The 22,481-nt window shown below is 46.0% G+C and overlaps 3 protein-coding genes across 9 annotated transcripts in view; 2 read left to right on the forward strand and 1 right to left on the reverse strand.

Annotated features, from left to right (window-relative positions):
• The first annotated feature begins 130 nt into the window (after positions 1 to 130).
• On the forward strand, positions 131 to 5,971 carry shpk (sedoheptulokinase). 2 transcript variants are annotated; one of them, XM_061752581.1, is made up of 7 exons: positions 131 to 325; positions 419 to 560; positions 1,476 to 1,632; positions 1,715 to 1,867; positions 2,278 to 2,453; positions 3,474 to 3,674; positions 4,769 to 5,971. In XM_061752581.1, exons 1-7 carry the CDS (start codon positions 185 to 187, stop codon positions 5,194 to 5,196), a joined length of 1,398 nt encoding a protein of 465 aa, XP_061608565.1. In that variant the 5' UTR covers positions 131 to 184; the 3' UTR covers positions 5,197 to 5,971. The 2 variants fall into 2 exon arrangements, with proteins under 2 accessions (XP_061608565.1, XP_061608566.1); XM_061752582.1 differs by having other exon boundaries at positions 186 to 325; positions 419 to 462.
• Positions 5,972 to 6,571: 600 nt separating this feature from the next.
• On the forward strand, positions 6,572 to 18,281 carry trpv1 (transient receptor potential cation channel, subfamily V, member 1). 3 transcript variants are annotated; one of them, XM_061752551.1, is made up of 17 exons: positions 6,572 to 6,747; positions 7,619 to 7,788; positions 7,906 to 8,113; positions 11,034 to 11,191; positions 11,551 to 11,703; positions 11,988 to 12,125; positions 12,762 to 13,063; positions 13,151 to 13,327; positions 13,404 to 13,559; positions 13,648 to 13,743; positions 13,826 to 13,896; positions 15,110 to 15,275; positions 15,384 to 15,450; positions 15,627 to 15,952; positions 16,016 to 16,137; positions 16,919 to 17,040; positions 17,116 to 18,281. In XM_061752551.1, exons 1-17 carry the CDS (start codon positions 6,578 to 6,580, stop codon positions 17,190 to 17,192), a joined length of 2,679 nt encoding a protein of 892 aa, XP_061608535.1. In that variant the 5' UTR covers positions 6,572 to 6,577; the 3' UTR covers positions 17,193 to 18,281. The 3 variants fall into 3 exon arrangements, with proteins under 3 accessions (XP_061608535.1, XP_061608536.1, XP_061608537.1); XM_061752552.1 differs by lacking the exon at positions 11,551 to 11,703; XM_061752553.1 differs by lacking the exon at positions 7,619 to 7,788 and having other exon boundaries at positions 6,610 to 6,747.
• The window catches only part of fam222ba (family with sequence similarity 222 member Ba), a 39,157-nt gene continuing 34,308 nt past the window's right edge, over positions 17,633 to 22,481 (reverse strand). For all 4 annotated transcript variants that reach the window (XM_061752565.1, XM_061752566.1, XM_061752569.1 and 1 more), the window contains one exon: positions 17,633 to 21,552. In XM_061752565.1, the coding sequence (XP_061608549.1) occupies positions 19,889 to 21,552 (1,664 nt within the window). In that variant the 3' untranslated portion in view covers positions 17,633 to 19,888. The remainder of the gene's footprint in view (positions 21,553 to 22,481) is intronic.

The following is a 22,481-nucleotide window of genomic DNA, read 5'->3' on the forward strand; positions in this document are numbered from 1 at the left end:
GCCGGTATCTATGGCCGTCGTTTTCTTGCCGTACGCCCACACGGACGACTTTGACCTGCCTAGCCTAGCATAGCGTCGCCATCAGCGCGGAGCTCCAAATGGGCGTGCCGTATCTTCATCACCAGCGTATGATATCTGTCTCTATCTGTGACGTGGTCATAGAGTAGTCGGAGCCGGCGCTGTCATGTCCGCTACATATATTCTAGGTTTGGATGTGGGTACCACATCCATTAAAGCAGTTTTATTGGAAACGGAATCACGGAGTGTTGCTGCACGCCAGAGTTTAGCAACGACTTGTGACATAGCCGATTTGAATGCAATTCAGGTCCGTGCCGTGCCACTCGCCGCTCCGCACTACAGCAAATAACGAAGTGCAAACATCGGGTTGTTAATCGGGCCACGTGTTCTCGATGTACAGGCCAAGGAGCAGAACACCGTGCGGATTTTGGACACTCTCAACCGGTGCGTCGGACTGTTGCCCGGGGACAAACTGCAACATGTGTGCAGCATCGGGGTATCGGGACAGATGCACGGGGTTTTGTTTTGGAATGCGCAAAGTGGTAAAACACCTTTTTCTCTTTCTTTCTTTCTTTGGAGCTCTTTTGCGCATTCGTAAAATGTCTCCCAGTTTCACCTCGGCGTAAGAATACGTCATCACGCTCAGTTACCGCCGTAGCGTCCCGTTTTTCATTCAAGGGGTTTCCAAGACATAAATAGTCCCTATTGTTGTTGTTATGTCTTTCGACCACTTTAGCATAAGTTAGTGATACACTAACTATGGCGACTTCCATAAAAAGTTAGTACCCGCGTTTTCATCCATATACACAGCAACATTTTAGATTAGAATAATCATATAAATATAATAGTAAGATGATGATGATGATGATGATGATACACTCATATATAAACTACAAGAAGTTCGATGAAATGGTAAAATACAACAAGGTAAATGACACGCAAGGAGCTGGTTTAAGGGTTGTTGCTCAACGGGTTGTGGTTCAATGACAATGCTTCATTAAAGTTGTTGTAACAGCCTCATTACATTGCACGCATTAGCATGATGAATGCTAAAACCCGCGAACAGCACATTGTACAATAATGCAATAGTAGCAAAAGGTTTAACATTTGAATTTGTAAACATACAAGTTTTGTTGTTGTTGTTGTTGCTTGTCCCAAAAGAAAAACGATTCACCACAGTGTCTCTTTTTTCAAGTCAAAACTTGCCTGAAAGAAATTCCTCGTGTGTGTTTTGGACATACTTGGCAAATAAAGATGATTCTGATTCTGATACACACACGCGTGGGATTCCGAAGAATGCATGTGGGAATCTTACGCGGGAATCTGTGAAATGGGACGTAAACTCATCTCTTCTATTGCATCGCGGCGGGAGTGGCAGGGATGTCTTTGTATTCGTACAGAAGTCAAACCAATCTTTTATTCAGGTTTCTAAATAAGGAACATTTGGTTGTCCGCAGGTGGCGATTGGTCCGGAGGCAACTTCAGTCAGCTGATCACCTGGCAAGATGGCCGCTGCAGCGAAAGCTTCCTATCCTCCCTTCCAAAACCAGATTCACACCTCAGCGTAGCCACGGGATTCGGCTGCGCGACAATCTTTTGGTACATGAAACACAGGTGAACAAAACACACTTACAGTACATCGGTGGTATTTTCAACCTATTGTTCGGTGTGAATACGATGTGTGGTTCTTCCGCAGGCCCGAGTTCCTGAAGGACTTCACGGTCGCAGGTACCATCCAGGACTATGTGGTATCCATGTTGTGTGGATTAGACAGATGTCTTATGACACCGCAGAATGCAGCCAGCTGGGGTTTCTACAACACGTCTTCTAGCCAGTGGAACGTGGACATGTACGTAACACTTTGCGTTGTTGATTTACGTGCTAACAGTGTCCACGTATTCCAATATTAAAGCGATCATCTGCAATTTATGGCATTACAACAAAGCCCCCCCCCCACTGTGTCTTCAAGAGCGCATCTCAAACATTTGGACACTCTGTCATTTTAGAGCGTCACCGAGTGATCCAACGCGGGAATGTATAGGATAGTCACTAAATATAACAAAAAAAAATACTGCAAACTATATCAAGATGTGTCAGAAGCTGATTGGCTTCAGCAGCTTTCTGTCATCTAGTCTTGTAGTGGCTTTTTTTGACAAAAATAGTTCAGGATTAAGCTTTAAGGGGCAACTTTGGTTCTCACCGCATGCTATGTTGTTCAAGCCGAGTCTTACACATAACAGTTGCGTTTGTGTGTTCTAGTCTGAATGGCGTTGGCTTCCCTTTGCGCCTGCTACCCGAGTGCGTCCCCTCTGGTCAGTTGGCGGGCCACACGCGCTCTGACTGGCACGGCATCCCCGCGGGCACACCGGTAGGGGCCGCTCTGGGAGACTTCCAGTGTGCCGTCTACTCCTGCCTGAGTGCAAAGACAGATGCAGGTGGAACAGGAAGTCCTCTCCTTCAGGCGGGCGACCACAGCGCACACAGGCCAATGGCTAAATGCTTACATTTCACATCCGACCGCACTCCAACTAATTTCATCATCTTTTTGTAATGAAAATCTTGCAATTGGGTTACAGAACCGAGATGGACATGCACGGAACCTCTATTGCGAGGAGGCATATACAGTGCCGTGAAAAAGTATTTGTTTTGTTTAGTTTTTTTTTGCAAAAGTAAGGTAAGCCTTTATGTTGTTTTTGGTAAGCAGTGGTTTTCGCCTCGGAACTCTGTCATGGATGCAATTTTTGCCCGGTCTCTTCCTTATTGTGGAATGATTAAATGAAGCAAGGGAGGCCTGCAGTTCTTGAGATTTTTGGGAAAATATATCGTCCTAGAAAAATTGTTATCGTGACAGGCCTCGTTGTCGCTGCGCTCTTGCGGACTTTCGTAGGCCGGCCACTCCCGGGAAGGTTCACCGCTGTTGCGTGTTTTCTCCATTTGGGGATAATGGCTCTCACCGTGGTTCGCTGGAGTCCTAAGCTTTAGAAATGACTTTGTAAGCCTTTCCAGACCGATAGAGGTCAATGACTTTATTTCCCATCTGTTCTTGATTTTCTTTGGATTTCCGTTGCAGCTTTTTGAGACCTTCCAGTTTCTATCGAAGTCATTTCTTGATTGAACCGGTCCGGAGGTAATCGGGCTTGCGTTGTGCTCAACGAAAATGAGCTTTCCAAAAATGTGCTTAGCCTCAGTACTTGGGTTATCGTTGTCTGATTACTGGTTACATACGTTTGAAGTGGGGAAACTATGCAAAACTATGAACAATTTGAGAAGCGGGCCGATCCTTTTCCACGGCACTGTACATCCTGATTTTCACATCTTAACCAAGACCATTCCAATTGTATTCTCGGGAATACCCACGGCGGATATGCTAACAGCTAAAGCCTGCAGCGATTGTTCCTTTCATGCTATGCCATAACCGTTTGTTTTCTGCCTGTTTTACGCATTTAACCTCCTAGTTCTTAACATAAGCACCTCAGCCCAGTTGGCCTTCGCCATGCCAGCTGACTTCAAGCCTCCCAAGTCTCCTCAGCCTGACTCCTCAGTCGCCTTCTTCCCATACTTTGGCTCCACGTACTTGGCGGTGGCGGCGGCGCTCAATGGAGGGAATGCGCTGGGGGCTTTTGTGGACATGCTCGGCGGCTGGATGAGAGAGCTCGGTATGCGCTTTCGTCAGTCGTGTTCTCCGCAAGGAGCGTATTGGTTTCCCTCTGTTGAGGAAGTTTGAATTCATAGACGAGATTCAGTTCAGTTTTGTGTAGAATGCCTTCACATTTTGTAGACCTGTTATTTCGAACGACGAGGTGTGCCTGAGTCGTAATGTTATTAATTATCGTGGTGATTGCCAATAAGTGTGTTATTTTGATGACTCTCGCACGTTGATGGAAGATATTTGTGGCAACATTGAGAGTTACCTTGCTTACTCCTCGCGAGCAGTGAAAAACACAAGTCTTGTTCTTAATTGATTGAAACACGTGCGATTGGCTGGCGGACGCTCCGGGGTGTGGCCCCGCCCCCTCCCACTGCGTTAGCTGGGCTCGGCTTCGAATTGCCTTCGAAAACGGGGACGTTTAAAAGCGCTCGTTTACTCTCTCCCATGCAATTGCATGCAAGTTCATATAACACATTTAGGAAATGATCTTTTAGTCAACACGAAAAGGTCAAATGATGTATCAACATTTTTCATTATTGTAACCTGCTTGCTCTTTTTAGGTACATGTATAGCGTATGTAGAGGATCTCTAGTGGAATACACTGCGGCCATCTACTTCTTTGCACTTCTGCTTGATTTTTTGGTTTTAAATGTAACTTTTTCAAGTGAGCCACCCATTGTGTGTGTTTTGTACAGAGAGAGCCCTCTTTAGGGTTGCGGGTGACGTTTGTTGAGAGGAGGGCTACACCCTGGAAACGCCTATGGACAAATTAGAGTCTTCGATGAACCTAAGCCAGAGTCTCTGAAACAAAGCCACGCATTATTATTACCGTCTCCAATTTTGATGCTTGTTTCTTGATTCTGGCATGAGACAGACTATCAGTCAGAAATGCGCTTTCTATTGAGTCAAATAAGTATTTGTATCTCTTGATTTGATCGGCGGCCCCCGCCGATCGCCCGGTTTCCACGTAGCACACGTCTGCGCACAATCGAGCCCGAGCCGAGATTCCGAGCCACAGCTGTTCGGCAGATGCGCAAAAACCGCTGTGCCGCTCAATCCGTTCAGAGAGAAATAACGTTTTCCGATTTCCCGATGTTGCAGGTGTGGAGCTAAAAGAGCAATCTATATATGAGAAGATGATCGCTTGCGCTCTGAAACAGGAGAACAGCAATCTGGTAGTGCGCCCGACCATCCTGGGAGAGCGACACGACCCGTTCGCTCGGGGTCAGGTGACCAACATCACCGCCTCCAATTTCTCTCTGGGTCACGTGACCAGAGCGCTGTGCCGCGGGATCCTGGAGAACCTGGCCTCGATGATGCCCGCCGAGCGCTTGCGGCAGGCGGGTGTCGACAGGATAGTGGGCGGCGGGAGCGCCCTGGCGCGTAACGAGGTGCTGAGACAGGAAGTGGAGCGAGCGTTCGCTCAGCCGCTGATATATGGACAGAATGCGGACTCTGCCGTTGGCGTTGCTTCGGTCTTCTGTGACCGACTCAAATCCAGCGAGGATGCCGCTTCGATGGGTAAATGACATTTGCCAGTAGCTTCTGCCAAACGGATGGATGGAGATGCACTTCTGCTTTTCATAGAGCACACGGGTTCTAGTTTGAGGGCTCCAAGGAAAAAAAGTAACCTTATGCTACTCAGATTATTATTTTTTTTAATATATGATTCTTCCACTGATTCCAAAATTGGCACAAAAGCTAGCATTGCTCTTCATTGCACTTTGGATGGCACCGTGTGCTTATAAAGCGCTCATGTAAATGCTTACACAGTGGGGGAAATACATTTGCAAGTTTGGTTGAATATCAGTGAAAAATGGATTCAAACGCAATATCAAGGTTGTACAGTAAAATGTGCTTTTTATGCAGTGAAGTAAGTATTTGATCCCCAGGCCACGCCGCAGCATTCCAATCGGATTCGAGTCTGTGACACTGCGACTAGGCCGCTCCGAGATCTTCATTACGTAGAAATAACATTTTAAACGAAACGAACACGAAATGTACATTTTAGAATTACAGTCTACAAAAAGGCAAACAGTCTCCAAAGTGCAAAGTTGAACGTCATCGAGGTCGTTTGGGATCAACTGCATTTATGGGACGTTTCTGAAGAACATTCCTTTTCCATTGTGGAAAGAATTCAAGCTGCCTAAGATAGCTACTAGAATACATTTTTGTTTCGATATGGATGACACGATTTCTTCCGGAACTTGAATTGTTTGTTTCGTCTGTGCTTTCATTTCACAGCGTGAGACATTGAACTGCATGAATTTGATTCTCAAAAGAATAAACATGTTCTCAAACGTTGGACTGGTACATATTTTAAATGCAATATTTACAATTTGTATTTGATTAGAATGTGATGATGTAAGAGTCCAGGATGCTTTGGAATGATGAACATTGAAAAGGCTTCTTTTCAAATTGTCTCCTAAGATCAGGGCGTGTATGAATCCGTTTCAAAATATACAAAACTCCCCACGCAAATGGCAAATATTTGTTGTTAAACTCTCCATTCAACATTTTTGTCTCTTCACTTAGCCGGAGGATGCAAGTGTCAAATAATACAAATGTAAATGCAAACTTTGCCAGCGTTTGTATCATTTTGCTCTATTGTGTCTAAAGACTCACTCGAGAGTGGTACGTTTTTATAGTTGGGGTATCGAGTGAACTCAAATGAAGGTTTTTCTCCTTTTTTTTTTTTACTTTATTGTGTACTTGAAGGCAACATGTAAAAAGTAGCTCTCAGCTCGAGGCCGCCTGCAAATGAGCACCCCAATAACAGAGCTGTTTTCAACTTGAAAGCGCAAAAAGTGAGCACCAGCTTGAGCCTAAGTGATGCGGTCGATGCATCCTCCTCCTCCTCCTCCTCCTCCTCTTCCACTTCCTCTTCCTCTTGCTCCTCCTCAGCTCCACATGATGTTCTCCAGGGCGGGGTGGCTGACTTTGCCCCCTTTTCTCCTCCTGCTCATCTTTGGACCCAATAAACACACTGGGCTGTCCCCAGCAGACCCAACGGTGAACCCGCTGTTCTGTTTTAATGTGAAGAAGAGCATCATCGGGAAGCTGAATCTCGGAACCCCGCGGTGAGTCCTTTCACATCAAATATTGATATCGAGATATCCAGAGAGATCCTTTTCGACCAGGACCGATTGAGCTGCGGTCATTAGTTGAGAAGTGCTGCTCACTTAAATCCCTTTTTTGTCTTTTTCATTTCCCAATACTTGATAAGTTCCATCTATTCCATTCATATTGACACCCACCCACAATTATTTCAGACCTAATTATTGGATCCGACCAGAAGAAGGCGCCTTGGCGCACACAACAGTAAATTGAGCCAAACAAGTTTATTTATGTTTCAGGACTGAATGAACATAGATGCAAGATTCAGTCCAATGTTTTTCATGTAGCTTTTGCCTGCTCTTCTGTTCCTCTAATGGATGTCGGTTTCCATGCTGAGTCATCCGTTCCTCCATTTTAAAATAGAAAACAGGAACAACAACAATCTGACTTCCAGCTATCAATCACATATCTTTTTCCTTCTTTTGTGTGAATAAAATATGTTTTTAAACTGATCTTTTGAATGTTTTTCATTTGATGTGATAGCTTGTACGCCGCGTCCTCGGCCCGACCAGCGCGCGCAGCGGTCATGAACATCTTCTTTTTCCTAATAACAAACTCTTTGTTAGTCAGTGGCAGGCAAGCATCACATGTCTGCTGCAGAGGTGATTCCCTGCGGTCACGGTCACTTCACTGTGCGCTTCCTCCGCATTCCACACACACAATTCCGCTTCTCAGACTTTGTAAAGAACAGAATGTTTTTTTCTTTTCATTGCAATACATTTAACAGTGCAAAAGCAAATGCCCAAAAAGTATAAAGTACAGTGATGTATCAAATGACAAGTGTGACACGAGCAGGGAGCAGTACTGTCATGTGAGATGTGCTGCATGTTCAAGTTTGCAACAAAAGGATGAGAATCCCTCCATCCGTCCATTTCCCGAGCCGCTTCACCTCAACACGGGTCGCGGGCGTGCCCGAGTCCATCCCGGCGACCATCGGGCAGGAGGCGGGGTACACCCTGAACATCCAAGCAAACAACCATTCGCACTCACAGTCACACCTACGGGCAAGTTAGAGTCTCGGGCCTTGAGTTTGACAGCGATATAAACGAGCGTATCACCGTTCCACCGTTGAGCACCGCTACACTTGAATACGCATTCCTGTTCATTTGTGGTTGTTGCAGACATGAAGAAGTCAGAGACGTCAGCCTTCTCTCTGGAGGCCGACGACAGGACAGAGGCCGGGAAACGACGCGTGGCGCCGAAACGAGATGTTCTAGGCTCTGTTTTATGTGTGGGCCACGAGGCGCCCAAAGCCCCCATGGACACAGACTACCAGGAGGAAATGGAAGAGACCAAACCTCAAATACGATTTAACCTCAACTTTGACAAGTGAGCTTCTCCTTTCCATGTCAAATCCTCATCGCAAACAGTACCGTGCAAAAGTCTTGATTACTATCCTATATTACACTTTGAGCAAAGCTATTGTAACGGTACGGATCATTGGAACACAGCCACATAGCTGCCTCATGTTTCTGTCCCGTTTATTGTTATGTACCGCTTCAACGAAGCTTACTTCGACTATTTACACTTTGCAGTGCCGCGCTTTTCTTTAGAAATACTAAATACTAACAGAAAATACAAAACCAAAACAATCAAAATCCCAGTTATGAGATGCCATATAAGCTGAAAATAAGTTACCTCTCACACAAAAATCACACTCAAAAACTCTCACGCAAAATAAAATTTAAAAAAACTCTCACACGCAACAAAAATGTCTCACACTAACCCCAAAAACTCACGCGCACAGCTAAAATGTTCGAGTCACCCAAAAAAACTCCACAACAACAGCAAAACTCACACACAGCAAAAACTCTTACAGTACAAAAAAAAAAAAAAAAAAACTCTCACACACAAAACCAAACCTCTCACACAAAACATCTAAAAGGTCTCGCAGTCACCAAAAAAAACCAAAAACTCCCACAACAAAGCAAAGCAAATGTATTTATATGGCGCATTTCATACACAAGGTAACTCGGTGCTTTACATGATTAAAAGCATTTGAAAACATCCATCCATCCATTTTCTGAGTCGCTTCTCCATCATCGGGCAGGACACCCCGAACCGGTCGCCAACCAACCGCAGGGCGCATACAAACAAGCAACCATTCGCACTTACGGGCAATTTAGACTTGTCAAGAAACCTACCATGCATGTGGGAGGAAACCAGAGCACCCGGAGAAAAGCCACCCAAGCAGGCACGGGGAGAACATGCAAACTCCACACAGGCGGTGCCGGGGATTGAACCCGGGTCCTCAGAACTGTGAGGCAGACGCTCTAACAGGTCGCCCACCGTGCCCCATTTGAAAACAAAGAAGAAAAAAAACAGCTTATAAACATTTAAAACAAAGAGAAAAAAATATAGATAAAAATACAATTAAGACAGCGTACAGTACAAGAAATATTTAAAAGTGGAAATGCTCTAAAAAGCATGGGGGGGAAAAGAAGAGTTTTGAACCTGCGCTTGAAAACATGCACACTTGGGGCTGACGTCACTTCTGTTGGCAACTTCTTCCATTTGTGTGCAGCATAACAGCCACATGCTGCTTCACCATGTTTGCTTTGGACTCTGTGCTCCACTATTTGACCCAAGTCTGTTGATCTGGGTTTATATATTCCATTAGCATTTCGTTCATGTATTCAGGACCTAAACCGTTTAGCGATTTATAGACCAGTAGCAGAACTTTAAAATCTATTCTAAAGCTGACTGGAAGCCAGTGTAAAGACTTTAGAATTGGATTAATATGCTCTGACCTCTTTGTTCTGGTCAGAACCCGAGCTGCAGCGTTCTGAATGAGCTGCAGCTGTTTAATGCTCTTTTTAGGGAGTCCAGTCAGAAGACCATTACAATAGTCAAGTCTACTTGAGATAAAAGCATGGATGAGCTTCTCCTGGTCTGCTTGACACATGCAAGCCTTCACTCTGGATTTGTTCTTCAGATGCTAAAAGGAAGTTTTTGTAATTGATTTGATATGAATGTTGAAAGTCAGGTCTGAATCTATCAGAACACCAAGGTTTTGGACTTGGTCTTTGGTTTTTAAAGAGAGTGACTCCAGGTGATTACTAACAGCAATTCTCTTTTCTTTATTGCCAAAAGCAATTATCTCAGTTTTGTTGTGGTTGAATTGAAGACAATTTTGGCTCTTTTGACCCTTGAGGGACCCCATAGGTCATTGCCATTCGATGAGATTGAACACTTCCAAAGGTTACAAAAGAAATCCTTTCCTCCAGGTAGGACCTGATCCATGTAAGGACTGTTCCATTCAGTCCTACCCGCGTTTCCAACCTGTTCAGCAGTATATTATGATGTACCGTATCAAAAGCCGCACTGAGGTCCAGCAAGACCAGAATGGACACCTTTCCCGAGTCAGTATTCAACCATATATCATTGAGCACTTTGATAAGAGCAGATTCTGTACTGTCATGAGTTCGGAACCCTGATTGGAATTTGTCAAAAAGTCCATTTAAGTTCAAGAAATTGCTGAGTTGGTTAAAAATAACTTTCTCAACAATCTTGGCTATGAAAGGGAGATTTGAGATGGGTCGATAGCTTGCTAACATGGAAGCGTCCAGCCTTCAATTTCGTAGCAGAGACTTAATGGCAGCTACTTGAAGAGCTTTCGGAAACTCGCCTGACTGAAGTGAGCAATTGATTATTTGCTGCAAATCAGCTAGCACAGACGGTGCTTTGCAAAAGTCAGACGGTATTGAGTCAAGACAGCTCGTTGATGGTTTCAGCTGCTGAACCGTTTTCTCTACAGTTTTTGGGTCAACTGTAGCAAATTCTGACATGTTAATAGAGTTTTTCCTGGGTGGCTTCAGATGTAGTATCATTTTATCCTTTCGCTGATTTGTGCTAATATTTAACCTGATGGATTGTATTTTTTCACTCAAATAACAAGCAAATCATTGCATTTCTCTGCTGTTAGGAGTTCTGGAGCGATCTGATTCGGGGCGGTTGTGAGCTTGTCAACCACAGCGAACAGACTGCGAGTATTGTTGAACTTCTTAGGATTTCTAAGGAGTTCACAAAGGTGTTGCTGTCTTTTTGTTGTTGTTGTGTGTGTTTTTTTGGAGCACCTACAACAACAACAACAAAAAAAATCACCCCAAAAATTCTCACGCATGACTAAAAGTGAGTTTAAAAAAAAAAAAAACGTACTAAAAGGAAAACCAAAAAAAAAAAGCCCTCCCTCAGAGAGAAAATAGCAAAGCATGAAGCGGACGTTGTCCAATATTCTTGTGGTTTCTAGGGGCATCCGAGGTGTGAATCAGGACAACTCCAAGCGAGACGGTCAGACGTTTGACATCGGCAGACTGTTCGAAGCTGCGGCCAGTGGAGATGTCACCAGGTTGGAAGGCCTGCCCCAGTATCTGCACCAAAACATGAAGAAACTCACCGACTCGCTGTGTGAGTGGGACCGGTCCCCATAAAGTGGGATCATTCCAATTCTTAACATCTTAACCAAGAGACAACACACACGATGGAGAAAAAGAGAAAAAGTGTGTGCTTATTGCGCCATTAGTGTGGTCCGACAGGTTTAACATTGACCATTTTCAAATGACCATTTTCCAAGTAAAATCCCTGCAAACGGCCCACACCATACGATAAAAGGTCAGGATAATCTTTCCGAGGCATCCGCTGACTTCGATTGGAAAGGAGGGAAAATATGGCCGATTATCGGGATGCAGTTGCCCTGGTTAAGACACCAGCACCGCATGGACGTGTGTAAACTGCTTAATGGACTTTTGCGGCTTCTTTACTTGCAGATCAGTCGTACGGTAAAACTGCCCTGATGAAGGCCCTGCTGCACCTCAGAGACGGCAAGAACCCCGCTGTTGATTTTTTAGTAGACATCTCACAGAGGATGGGCGACATTAAAGAGTTTGTCAATGCAGCTTACACCGACAGTGACTATAAAGGTAAACTGGGATTTGAATAATCCATCCATCCATTTTCTTTCTCAACGCTTATCCTGTTCAGGGTCATGGGAAGCTGGACACCCTACCCCAAGTGATTTGGAGACCCGGGACCGGTTACCATGTCAATCCCAGGGCACATATAGAGGCAGAGCATTCACACAGTTACTGGAACTGAACCCACGCTGCCTGCAGTCACTTTCCGACTACACCATCAGTGACTGGAAACGAAACACAACCGCAGTAGCAAAATCCAGAAAGTTTGTGACTTTGCATTTGAATTACAGGGCAGACGGCACTGCACATAGCCATCGAGCGGAGGAGTCTGCGCTATGTCGAGCTTCTGCTCAGCAAAGGAGCGGACGTCCACGCTAAAGCCTCTGGGAAATTCTTCCAGCCTCGTGACGGCCCCAGCTTCTACTTTGGTGAGTGCCCGAGAGGAGCGCCCCCTGTGGAACGTCACGCAAATGTCGGTTGTGGTGTTCAAATGACGCAAAGCCTTACCTTTGTCGAAATGAATCCCCTCAATTTACATCGACATAGCTCCTTGGCAACAACAGGACGCACGACGGCAGCAAAGCACTTTGTTTGTTATTCTAATTGAAACTCCTCAACTCACTTCAAGTAGTTCCTTGGCACTAAGGGGGAGTGGCCACTGCTGTCACTACATACAGCATGTGGACTGTTCTATGATTCATAATTTACCATTTGTGTTCATCAAACCACGACTATTAACCACTTAGTAGTAGTAAGACTTTAGTAGCCCGAGTCTTCAATTGTTTACATGACAAGAAATGTCATTGATTGTCATTCCAGTATAATATATATTTCTTTCATAGTTTTTAACTACTATTACAACTTTTTTCTGACCTTTTCTTTGCTGGATTGGAGAAATCTCACGGTGCCACCACAGACCCACTATTACTATTTGTCATGTAGACTGATGTGTGTTGCAAATGATAGTGTTTGCCTGGACTGCACCGAGATGCCATTTTAGAAGTCCTGACAATAAAGTTAGTCGAGTGCCCGTGAAGGACATTGCTCTTTGTTTTTGTCCCCAGGCGAGCTACCGTTGTCCCTGGCAGCATGCACCAACCAGCCCGACGTGGCGGAGTTCCTCATGGACAACGAGCACCACCGGGCCTGCACGGATGCGGCCGACTCTCGGGGCAACACGGTGCTGCACGCCTTGGTGGGGGTGGCTGACAACACCAAGGAGAACACCGACTTATTCATCACCAGCATGTACGACCGCATCCTGACCACCACGGCGCGGCTGAGACCCAAACTCAACTTGGAGGAGATCGAAAACAACAATGGCTTGACCCCTCTCAAACTGGCTGCTAAGACTGGAAAAAGCGGGGTAAGACTCAAGAGCCACAAAATTCTTATATGACTTTTTTCCCCCCTCTTGTGAGCCATCACAAACATGTTGTGTGCCTCTTTGCAGCTTTTCGCACACATCCTGAAGCGGGAGTTTCAGGAGAGCCACACCAAACATCTGTCTCGTAAATTCACAGAGTGGGTTTACGGTCCGGTCCAGAGCTCCTTGTACGACCTGGCCTCGGTGGACTCCGTGGACGACAAGTCGGTCCTGGAGATACTGGTCTACGGCAGCGACATCCCTGCGAGTAGCCGTGCTAGGACTGTATCCGCGCAGCCGGAGTCTCGACTGCTTTGAAATGTTGCGTGTCTGCTCCCAGAACCGCCACGAGATGCTCCAGACGGAACCTCTGCGCCAACTGCTGGAGGACAAGTGGAAAAGGTTTGCAGGCCGAATGTTTTGTCTCAACTTCCTGGTCTACTTCGCGTACCTGCTCATCTTCACCGCAGTGGCCTACAACAAGAAGGATGGAAAGGTGGCCGCCCAAGACTCTTAATGAAATGTACCGTCTCGGTGACCAGACTCACCTCGTGTTCATTTTCTGGGTTTCTTTCTGTCTTCAGACACCATTCCCTCTGGAGCACAGCTCTACAGGTTACCTGTATATTTCAGGGCAGCTCTTGATAACACTGGCAAACTTCTATTTCTTTCTCATGGGGGTATGTAGGCTTGCATATGCAGTCGCTCAATGTACAATGTCTTTCGCCTAAGTGTATAATCGAGGTATGTGTTTATACGTAGTTATTAGATATGAAGCGGAAACGACCAAAGCTGCAGACCTTGCTGATTGATGGATATTACGACATCCTTTTGTGAGTAACATTGATCATTATGTATTGAAACATCACAATAGTGATGGAGTTCCATCCATTCCTTTTCTATAGCGCTTATGCTCATTAGGGTCACGGGTGTGCCGGAGCCTATCCCAGCTGACTTAAACCAGGAACACCCTGGAACGGTCACCAGCCGATCACAGGGCTGATGCAGTTTCATTGCAACCCTACGCTGCAGGCTTGTTGTTTTTTAGTTAGCAGGCAACTTTCTGGTTCATGGAGGAGGCCATTATTAATAAGACCAATGTTGCCCAACTTTTATTGAGCCAAGGCACACATTTTAGAATAAAAAATCTCATGGCACACTACCGAACACAATGTCACAAAGATATATCAATATATATTTTAAGGATGGCAACAGGTAGAAAAACAAGTTCATTCTTGTTCTTTTTCTGCCATCTAGTGGCAGAGCAACTGCTTTGCCTGTACCGACATAATTTGTCGAAAATAATATTACGAACAAATTAAGTGGCAATAATTTAATTCCCTGTGGCACACCTGATCATCTCTCAGGACACACTAATGCACCGTGTGAATAATTAGTAGTTGTTGTTTTTACAAACAAAAAAAGAATTTTAGTGGTGGGATGTTATGCTTGATTAACTTCTGACTTTTCCGAGAAGCCCCAGCTCAATTTTGGGTATAAAACGTGTAATTTGGCTATAAATTCCTCATTCCGGTTCCAAAACCCGAAAACAAAAAAAACCCATCATACTCACCTGAGTTGCTGATTATTAAAATGGATTCAAGTGTGCAGAGTGCCCCGGATCCGTTATGGTAGACAAATTTGGCTGGCGCTGGCCAACCAATCAGAGGACGGGAAATGCTAATGTTGAACGCTCGCTGGCCCTGTGAGGCAAATTTGAAATCAGGCCAGTTAAAGAAATAGTCGTTTAGATTACATGTCTAACGCTACTGATTCTGAAGGCCTCGGCACATTAGACCGACAGAGCAGCACAAAGGGGCTGGAAACTAGTGGGGCACAAAAGCAGTGCAGCCAAGAGAAGCGCTAAAAAAAGAAAGAGAATCGACTGTTGGGAATAAGGTCCTACAATTTAATGGAACAAATATGCTTCTGATTATGTTTAGATGAGCAGAGAAAGCCTTGCTGGCTCACCACCGGTCACACACGCGTAATAAAATAAACGTGTAGGCCGGCTTTGCTATGCTTTAGCTAATCTTTTTTTGCCAGCTTTGTGCAGGCCGTCCTCTTCCTGGCCGCAGCCGGCCTCTACGTCTGTGGGAGGCAAGAGTACCTGGGCTTCCTGGTGCTGTGTCTTGCTCTCAGCTGGGTCAACCTGCTCTACTTTGCCAGGGGCAGCAAGCACATGGGCATCTACAGCGTCATGATACAGAAGGTACCGCAGCTCACCGGCGACGACTGTGCAGTACAGTAGACTTACACGGATGCTCGGATCGCTCCGGATTTTGGATCCTTGAGGAACTATGGCTGTTCCTCTTTGCAGATGATCCTCAGCGATATCCTGCGCTTCCTGTTTGTCTATGTCGTCTTCCTCTTTGGGTTCTCCGCAGGTACTACTCTTCCATCCATTTTCCCACCACAGTCACGGGTGAGTGGGAGCCGCTCGTATTTTTTGAGGTGGTACTTGGTGTAAGACGTTTGAGATCCATCGAATGGAAACAATTACGAGGTGTGTCTTAATACTTTAGTCCATACGGTACGGTTGACATTCTATCATCCGTGACAGCGGTGGTCACACTGCTCACTGAGCCCACGGTGAAAAACACCACTGCTCAGAGGGGCCGCCTCTTCGGACCACTTTACCCCGACGCGGAATGCATCAAGCCCACCTTCCGAAACATCTCCTACACCACGCTGCAGCTCTTCAAGTTTACCATCGGCATGGGTGACATGGAGTTCACCGAGCACTACCAGTACAAGGAAGTCTTCTACGTGCTGCTCATCGTCTACATCATCCTCACCTACATCCTGCTTCTGAACATGCTCATCGCCCTCATGAACCGCACCGTGGAGAAGATCACCAAGGAGAGCGCTAGCATCTGGAAGCTACAGGTCAGCCATACTGTTCTTGTGCTAGCAGGTCAGGCTCAGCAACTCTGGTTTGATGTTTCTCAGAGGGCCATCACCATCCTGGACATGGAGAAAAGGCTGCCACTCTGTGCGAGGAAGAGGCTTCGCTGCGGGGTGGACAAAAATCTGGGCACGCCCTCTGAACAAGACCGCCGCCGCTGTTTCAGGTCAGCTTCATTCTGTGATGGAGAGGACCTTGAATGTCAAAGGGAATCTATCTAGCGTGGAAAGAACCCACAGGAACAGTATGGGAGACAGCCATGAAACGGGGAAAAAAAATAGGCTATTTCTGGACAGAATATATATATATATATAAAAAGATGCATGTTGGGTTCAATGAAGACTAAATCAGGGGTGTCAAACTCATTTGAGTTTCCAGGCCACATTCGCCACAATTTGAGCTCAAGTGGGCCGGACGAGAAACATTTGTCAGTGCGTCCTCCAGTGGACAAAATTAGCAACAACTGTTACATTTATTGAAAAATAGCTGTGAATGTGTTCTCCATCCCTCATGGGCCAGATTGGACCCTCTGATGGGCCAGTTCTGGCCAACGGGCCATACGTTTGACACCAGTGCTTCAAATTGCCCATCGATGTAAATGTGTGATCGGTTTGTCAACATGTGCCCTGTGACTGACTGGCGACCAGTCCAGGATGCCCCCCCCTTCCCCCCCAACTGGGACAGGTTCCAGGAGTCCAGTAGTTGGGCTTCGTCACTAGTCAATCGCAATCAATAGTTTAGTATTTAACGAACCCATCGTGAACGTGCAAACTCCACACAGGGAGGAGATTTGAACACAAAACCGCTACTACACAATGTTGCCCAGTTCCAACATATTTCTAAGCAGTTGCTTTCGGTCAACACTGAAGCGACGACAATGCATCTTGCCATCGATGCTGTGCTCTTCATTAACAACAATTGGAGCATCTGTCCTCCTGTCACGGCAGAGCGGAGGAAGTCAACTGGAACAAATGGAACATCCACCTGGGTAAAATCAATGAGGAGCCCGGCTACTGGGATCGAACGCGACGGCCGACGTCAGACAAGCCGCCGATTCGGACAAACAGAGGTGCGGAGAAGAAACAAATGCATCAAATGCGTAGACTGTAGCTTCAGCTCCATTCAATTCCTCTTTGTTTCACAGGGAGGAGCTGGAGAGGCTTATTTCTCGAGCACAGAAGAGGACCACAGGCCACCGAGATGAGCAACTTCCCAGTGTGAGCACACTGGGAATGGAGCCATTAACAAATGCAACTGGATCTTTAAAGGCAATATTTGTTCAATAACAAGTTTTAGTTTGCATGCAACAACGCACGTTGTTAGTGGAAAAAAATGAATAATTGTATAAGCCGTGTTCGGGTAGCATCAGAATGGCCATTAAGCAAGAGTGATCACAAAGGTCCTGATCCTGCCATCTTGCTGTGCGTTTCGTCACAAACAGACAAGCTTCATTGAGCACCCGCTCGCTTCGACTTCCCCTCTCGATTTGGAGGCGGCGGGCCTGGGCCAATGGCGTGAGAGTGCGCTTACAATTAGTGTGACAAACATCACATTCGGTGCTACCGCCTATAACACCTGCGTATTTTTAGTCATGCCGTGCCATTGTTTTCTCGTTTGTAAATGATGCACCGTGAATCCAAACAATGGCTCAGACACATACGAAAGCATAAATTAGAATTTTATTTTATTATTACAATATTACAAAAAGAGTAGCACAACTCTCACGCGCTTGCTTCTGATCCGTCTTGAAAGATGACCTTCTTCCTTTTCACAGCAATTGAACAGGAGGGGGGAAAAAACATAAATAAGCAAATCAAGTATTATAAATAGTCACAACTGCAAAACTGAAGCTTTGAAAGTTGGGGAAAAAAAATGTTACAGCTCAGTAACTACACACTGCTAAAATATATTGTATAATTAACATATCACTCCTTTTCTTGCTTCCCATAACAAATCTCTACGGAATTGCTCTGTCTAGTCAATACAATTTAATTAAAATAAAAAGACCAGGGTAAAAAAACAAAACAAAACCCTGTGTTTGTTGTCTTCTTACCACAGTCTTCCTTATCCTTATTATTTGGGGGTTTCATGAAAACCATGCTCGAGGAAAGTCCGAGGACCAAACAATTAAGGCTTTTTAGGGGTTGGTAGGTGAACAAAACATGGGTGTCATCATGACCACACAAATAAACACATTCACACGCGCGCACACACACACACACATTCATTGAAGTTTAAATGTTACAGTAGTCTAGTAGGTAAGCCAGTGTACAATAAAATAAACAATGCGTTTGCTGTTCAATGTAAAAAGTCTGCTTTGTTTCTGTCTGTCATCTTGCAAGTGATCAATTTGGTCTTCACATCAGAATCAGTAGCAACCACACTTCCACTCGGGATCCAACTGCGCTTAGTTCGATCCCACGTGAAATTAGTAACACTATGTACTCACATCTATTGTATCGCCTTCAACACCAATTATCTCCACATTCAAGTAATACATTTGTCATGGTTTCCCGGAAAAAATGCTTTGTAAAAGAAAATGACACACCTCCCCAATACAACGCTCAACATAAACAGCCATAGAGCATTTTCTTAATTGTGATGATGGCTGCACTCATGTGGTTGAATTATTGTGGATACTGTGGAGATGCGGTAAATTACAAGGTGGGGAGACAAGAACCAGTCATGTTACTTTTCTCTCCACATAAGTGTTTTCAAATCAAACAGCCAACCACTCCCTTTGACGCCAACTGCATTTAAATCCATCTCCTGCCCATCCCATGAAGATACACATCCCTGGTCAATGTCACCACAATACATTAAAAAAAAAAAAAAAAAAAATCTAATTTAGGTCTGCTCGACTTCCTTTGGCGTGTACTCCATCCATCCATTTTCTATACAGCTTAGTTGTCATTAGCGTCACGGGCTCAACAGTTGAGCTGAAGTCTATCCCAGCTTACTTTGGGCATTCATTCGACAAGAGAACACACACACACTGGAGAGAAACCTTTTGCACCTGTCCACATTGTATGAGTGTTTTGAAAATGGTGTTTTCTAACAAATCTTTTGGAGTGTTCTCATTTATGTTGAGCGCCGCAGAAAGTCAGCGTTTGCCTCGGGCCATCTTTAACGCTTACAAGCTTTCCGCTCAAAACTTTTCACAACCTCGTAACCAAATCCTGGCCGCGAGGTTTTTAAAACACCTGAATTCATTGCAGCATTTGAAGCAGGACAGAGCACATCACCATGGCAACACGTACGCTCCCTGCTGGGTCCTTGCAATCTACAAACAACCTGATTGCGTTTGTCTTTATGCGACGGCAAGGAATCAAGTTTTAATAGTCCTATTCCACAAATAAATAATTACATCTGAAAATAGTAAAAGCTCTGCATACATACACACACTTTTACGGCTGTTCTCTCAAACAAGATTATTACACACAGAAAAAGTCTTTCCTTGTCCAATAAGACAAGTCGGAGCCAGAAGTTCCTCGCAGCGCATCCAACAATAGATGTTGCCGCTCTTTTTCGGCAAAGGGATTGACATGTTTATTTGCTCGTGAGAAAACTTACAAACTTGTGAAGTGGAAATAACACAGGATCTGTCGAGACCCAGGCACACACATGTATGGTGGAGCAAAAAGCAGGAATGACAGTAGACTCGCCAACGCGCTTTGGAACGTGAATCCTAAATGTTCCAGGTGGAAGCATTCACTAACAACAACAAAAAAAGAAAAAAGAAAAACAACAATTGATCACTTGCAAGATTGATCCAAAAAAAAAAAAAAAAAACTATTTTACTTCATGAATTAAATATATTCATTTACCCTCTTTAAGATTTGCAGTTTTGTCAAGTTATCGTGTTTTCTTAAGACTAAACAAAGGGGGTCGATAACTTGCGGAGACAAGGCCATAGCTTATCTGTACCCTGGATGCTGGATGAGAGCGCTTCTACCATCCCCGACCTCCGGCCCCACCCTGCTCACAGGGGGCCTGTGCATCTTGCCCATTAACCCCAGATTGTGATCGCGGAAGTAGGGCGTCTGGAAGTCCCCGCCCATGTAATCTGTGGTTTGCATCAGATTAGTCTGGGTAGAGGAGGTGCAGGAGCTCGCTGGTAGCCTGTAATGGGGAGCCCCCGGGGGCCCGCATTCGATTGCGGCGCACCCCCCCGGGCCCGCTCCATGGAATGGCATGGCTACGTCCTGAGAGCCGGAGCTGTCGCTGTTGGGTGTAGGGAGGATGCTGCTGTTCCAAACGTGGGATTGGAAGTAGTGACCGTTTGGGTAGTGGGCCACGGGGCCCGTCATGCCGTTGTGGTTGACGGGCGGAGAGGGGGTTGGCCTATCTAGAGGAGGTTTCAGCATGTACGGCTGACCCACGCACATGTCGGCAGGGTAGCCCATTCCCTTGAAGTGGAAGGCGGCTTCCCTGCTAGGCTGCTTACAACTGTTCTGAATATGGGGCACATGGCTCAACTGATGCTGATTCCAAGAGCGCATCTTTTGTTGTTGTGTGTTGGGTTGCAACTGCAGCTGCTGCTGGGGGTGCTGATGCTGCTTGAGATCTGTGTGGTTGGAAGGCAAGTGGTTCATGGTCACACTGGGTAAAGGGTGGGCCCCCATCGGGATAGTTGCTTTCTCTCGAGGGCCGATCATGCAGTTGTGCTGGGGGAAGCCGGCGGCGGGGTTGTTGTGCATGGACACCCTGGAGCAAGCGCTGATAAGCAGGTTGCGACTGATGGGGCTGGGGTTGGCGATCTGGCCCTCGCACACGGACGCCGACCCGGCGCCTTGGGCCCGAGCTTGGCAGAACTGGTTGATCTGGTGCATGATGGTGCTCAGGTCTGGCTGGCGGCCCTGGTGCAGCCCCGTGGCCATAGGGAGGGGAATGGTTGAGGTAGAGACGGTCACGTTAGGTGGTGCGTCGCCATCTGGCAGCTTTCTGCTCGCCTGCAGGCCAGGCGGCGGCTGCTGCTGCTGCTGCTGCTGCTGCTGAAGTAGGACAGCAGAGGGGACGTGCGGGTGGCCGAGGGATGGGTGCTGAGAGACAGTCTGCAGTCTAGTTGGGCCCTGAGAGTGCTGGGCCATGGGGAGAGGATGTCTGAGGCTTTGTTGCTGAGCGAGTGGCATCTGGAGAGTCTGAGGTGCGTCCTGGGATTGCAGGGCTAGGCTCTGTTGAGGTTGGGGAAGGTTTGGCAGAGTCAGGTGGTGGTGGTGGTTTAAAGTGCTGGTCGAAGCCACTTGGTAAGGTCCGCCGCTCAGGTGGTTCATGATGACTTCGGGGTGCAAGCGAGCCCGGCTGCCGGCGAAGTCTTTGAGGATGCCTTTGACGGTGGGCACCTTGACGATGGCGAGGAGGCCAGTCTTGGCGTTGGCCTGAGAGGAAGGGTAAGGACTGTAGCGCTGGCCCGATGTGTCCAGCCCGTTGACGGTACGCCGGACGTGATTCCGCTGCGGGACTTTGACACTGTTGGGGAAGATTTTGATGGTGAGCGGATTGTTGGCAACTTTCTTAGCATAGGCATCCAATTCTGCAGGGCTTGGGAACGGAGTGGATCTCATCCTTTGTGTGGTGTCCCCTATGATTGAAAAAAACAACAACAACAAAAAAAGAGAGAGAGAGAAGAAAAGGATCATTGACTGGAAAGGCTATTACGTAGAATTGATTGGTGCAAAAGACCATATTGATTATTAGGGTCAAATAGTGGAGGGCAGAGTCCAAAGCAAAGCAAACATGGTGAAGCAGCATGTAGCTATTATGCTGCACACAAATGGAAGAAGTTGCCAACAGAAGTGACGTCAGCCCCAAGAGTGCATGTTTTCAAGTCCAGGTTCAAAACTTCCTTTTTTCTCATGCTTTTTAGAGCATTTGCATTTCCACTTTTAAATGATATTTCTGTTTTAATTGTACTTTTATTTTTTCCCCTCTGTTTTCAATGTGTATAAGGTGTTTTTCCCCTTTGTTTTTAATGCTTTGTAAAGCACATTGATTTACCTTGTGTATGAAATGCGCTATATAAAAAATGTGCTTTGTTTCCGGTCTTGGTCTCTTTCCGGCGCTGTGACGTCCCACGAGCCAAACGGCCTGTTCATTCGGAGTTTTGTGCGATTGTAACATACTGTTGTTCCCGACAGTATCGGGCCCTACTGATAATAGCCGGTAATGGCTCATGAGCTACGGTATAATTACAATCATTGCAACTGACACAATCCCCGTTTTAAACAAAACTATCCACATGTTTAAGGTTCTCGTCCCCTTTTCATGAGAACCATCCTGGTAGTTTTGGTGTCACCCATGCCGGCGTAACAAACAAACAACAAAGCAGTAGACATGGGTGAAGAATAACCTCTGGGGCTGAGGTAAAAAGCGGGTATGCGGCAATGATGCTCGCCGTGGCTGCGTCGGGGAGAAGGGGGGGGGGAAAAAAAAAAAAACGCAGCGAGCTCGACATGACAGCAGACGAGTAATCAGACACAGTCTCTGATCTGCGGGGAGACTTTGCTTGCT

This window comes from Phyllopteryx taeniolatus, chromosome 17 (genome assembly GCF_024500385.1).
Source record: "Phyllopteryx taeniolatus isolate TA_2022b chromosome 17, UOR_Ptae_1.2, whole genome shotgun sequence".
NCBI lineage: Eukaryota > Metazoa > Chordata > Actinopteri > Syngnathiformes > Syngnathidae > Phyllopteryx > Phyllopteryx taeniolatus.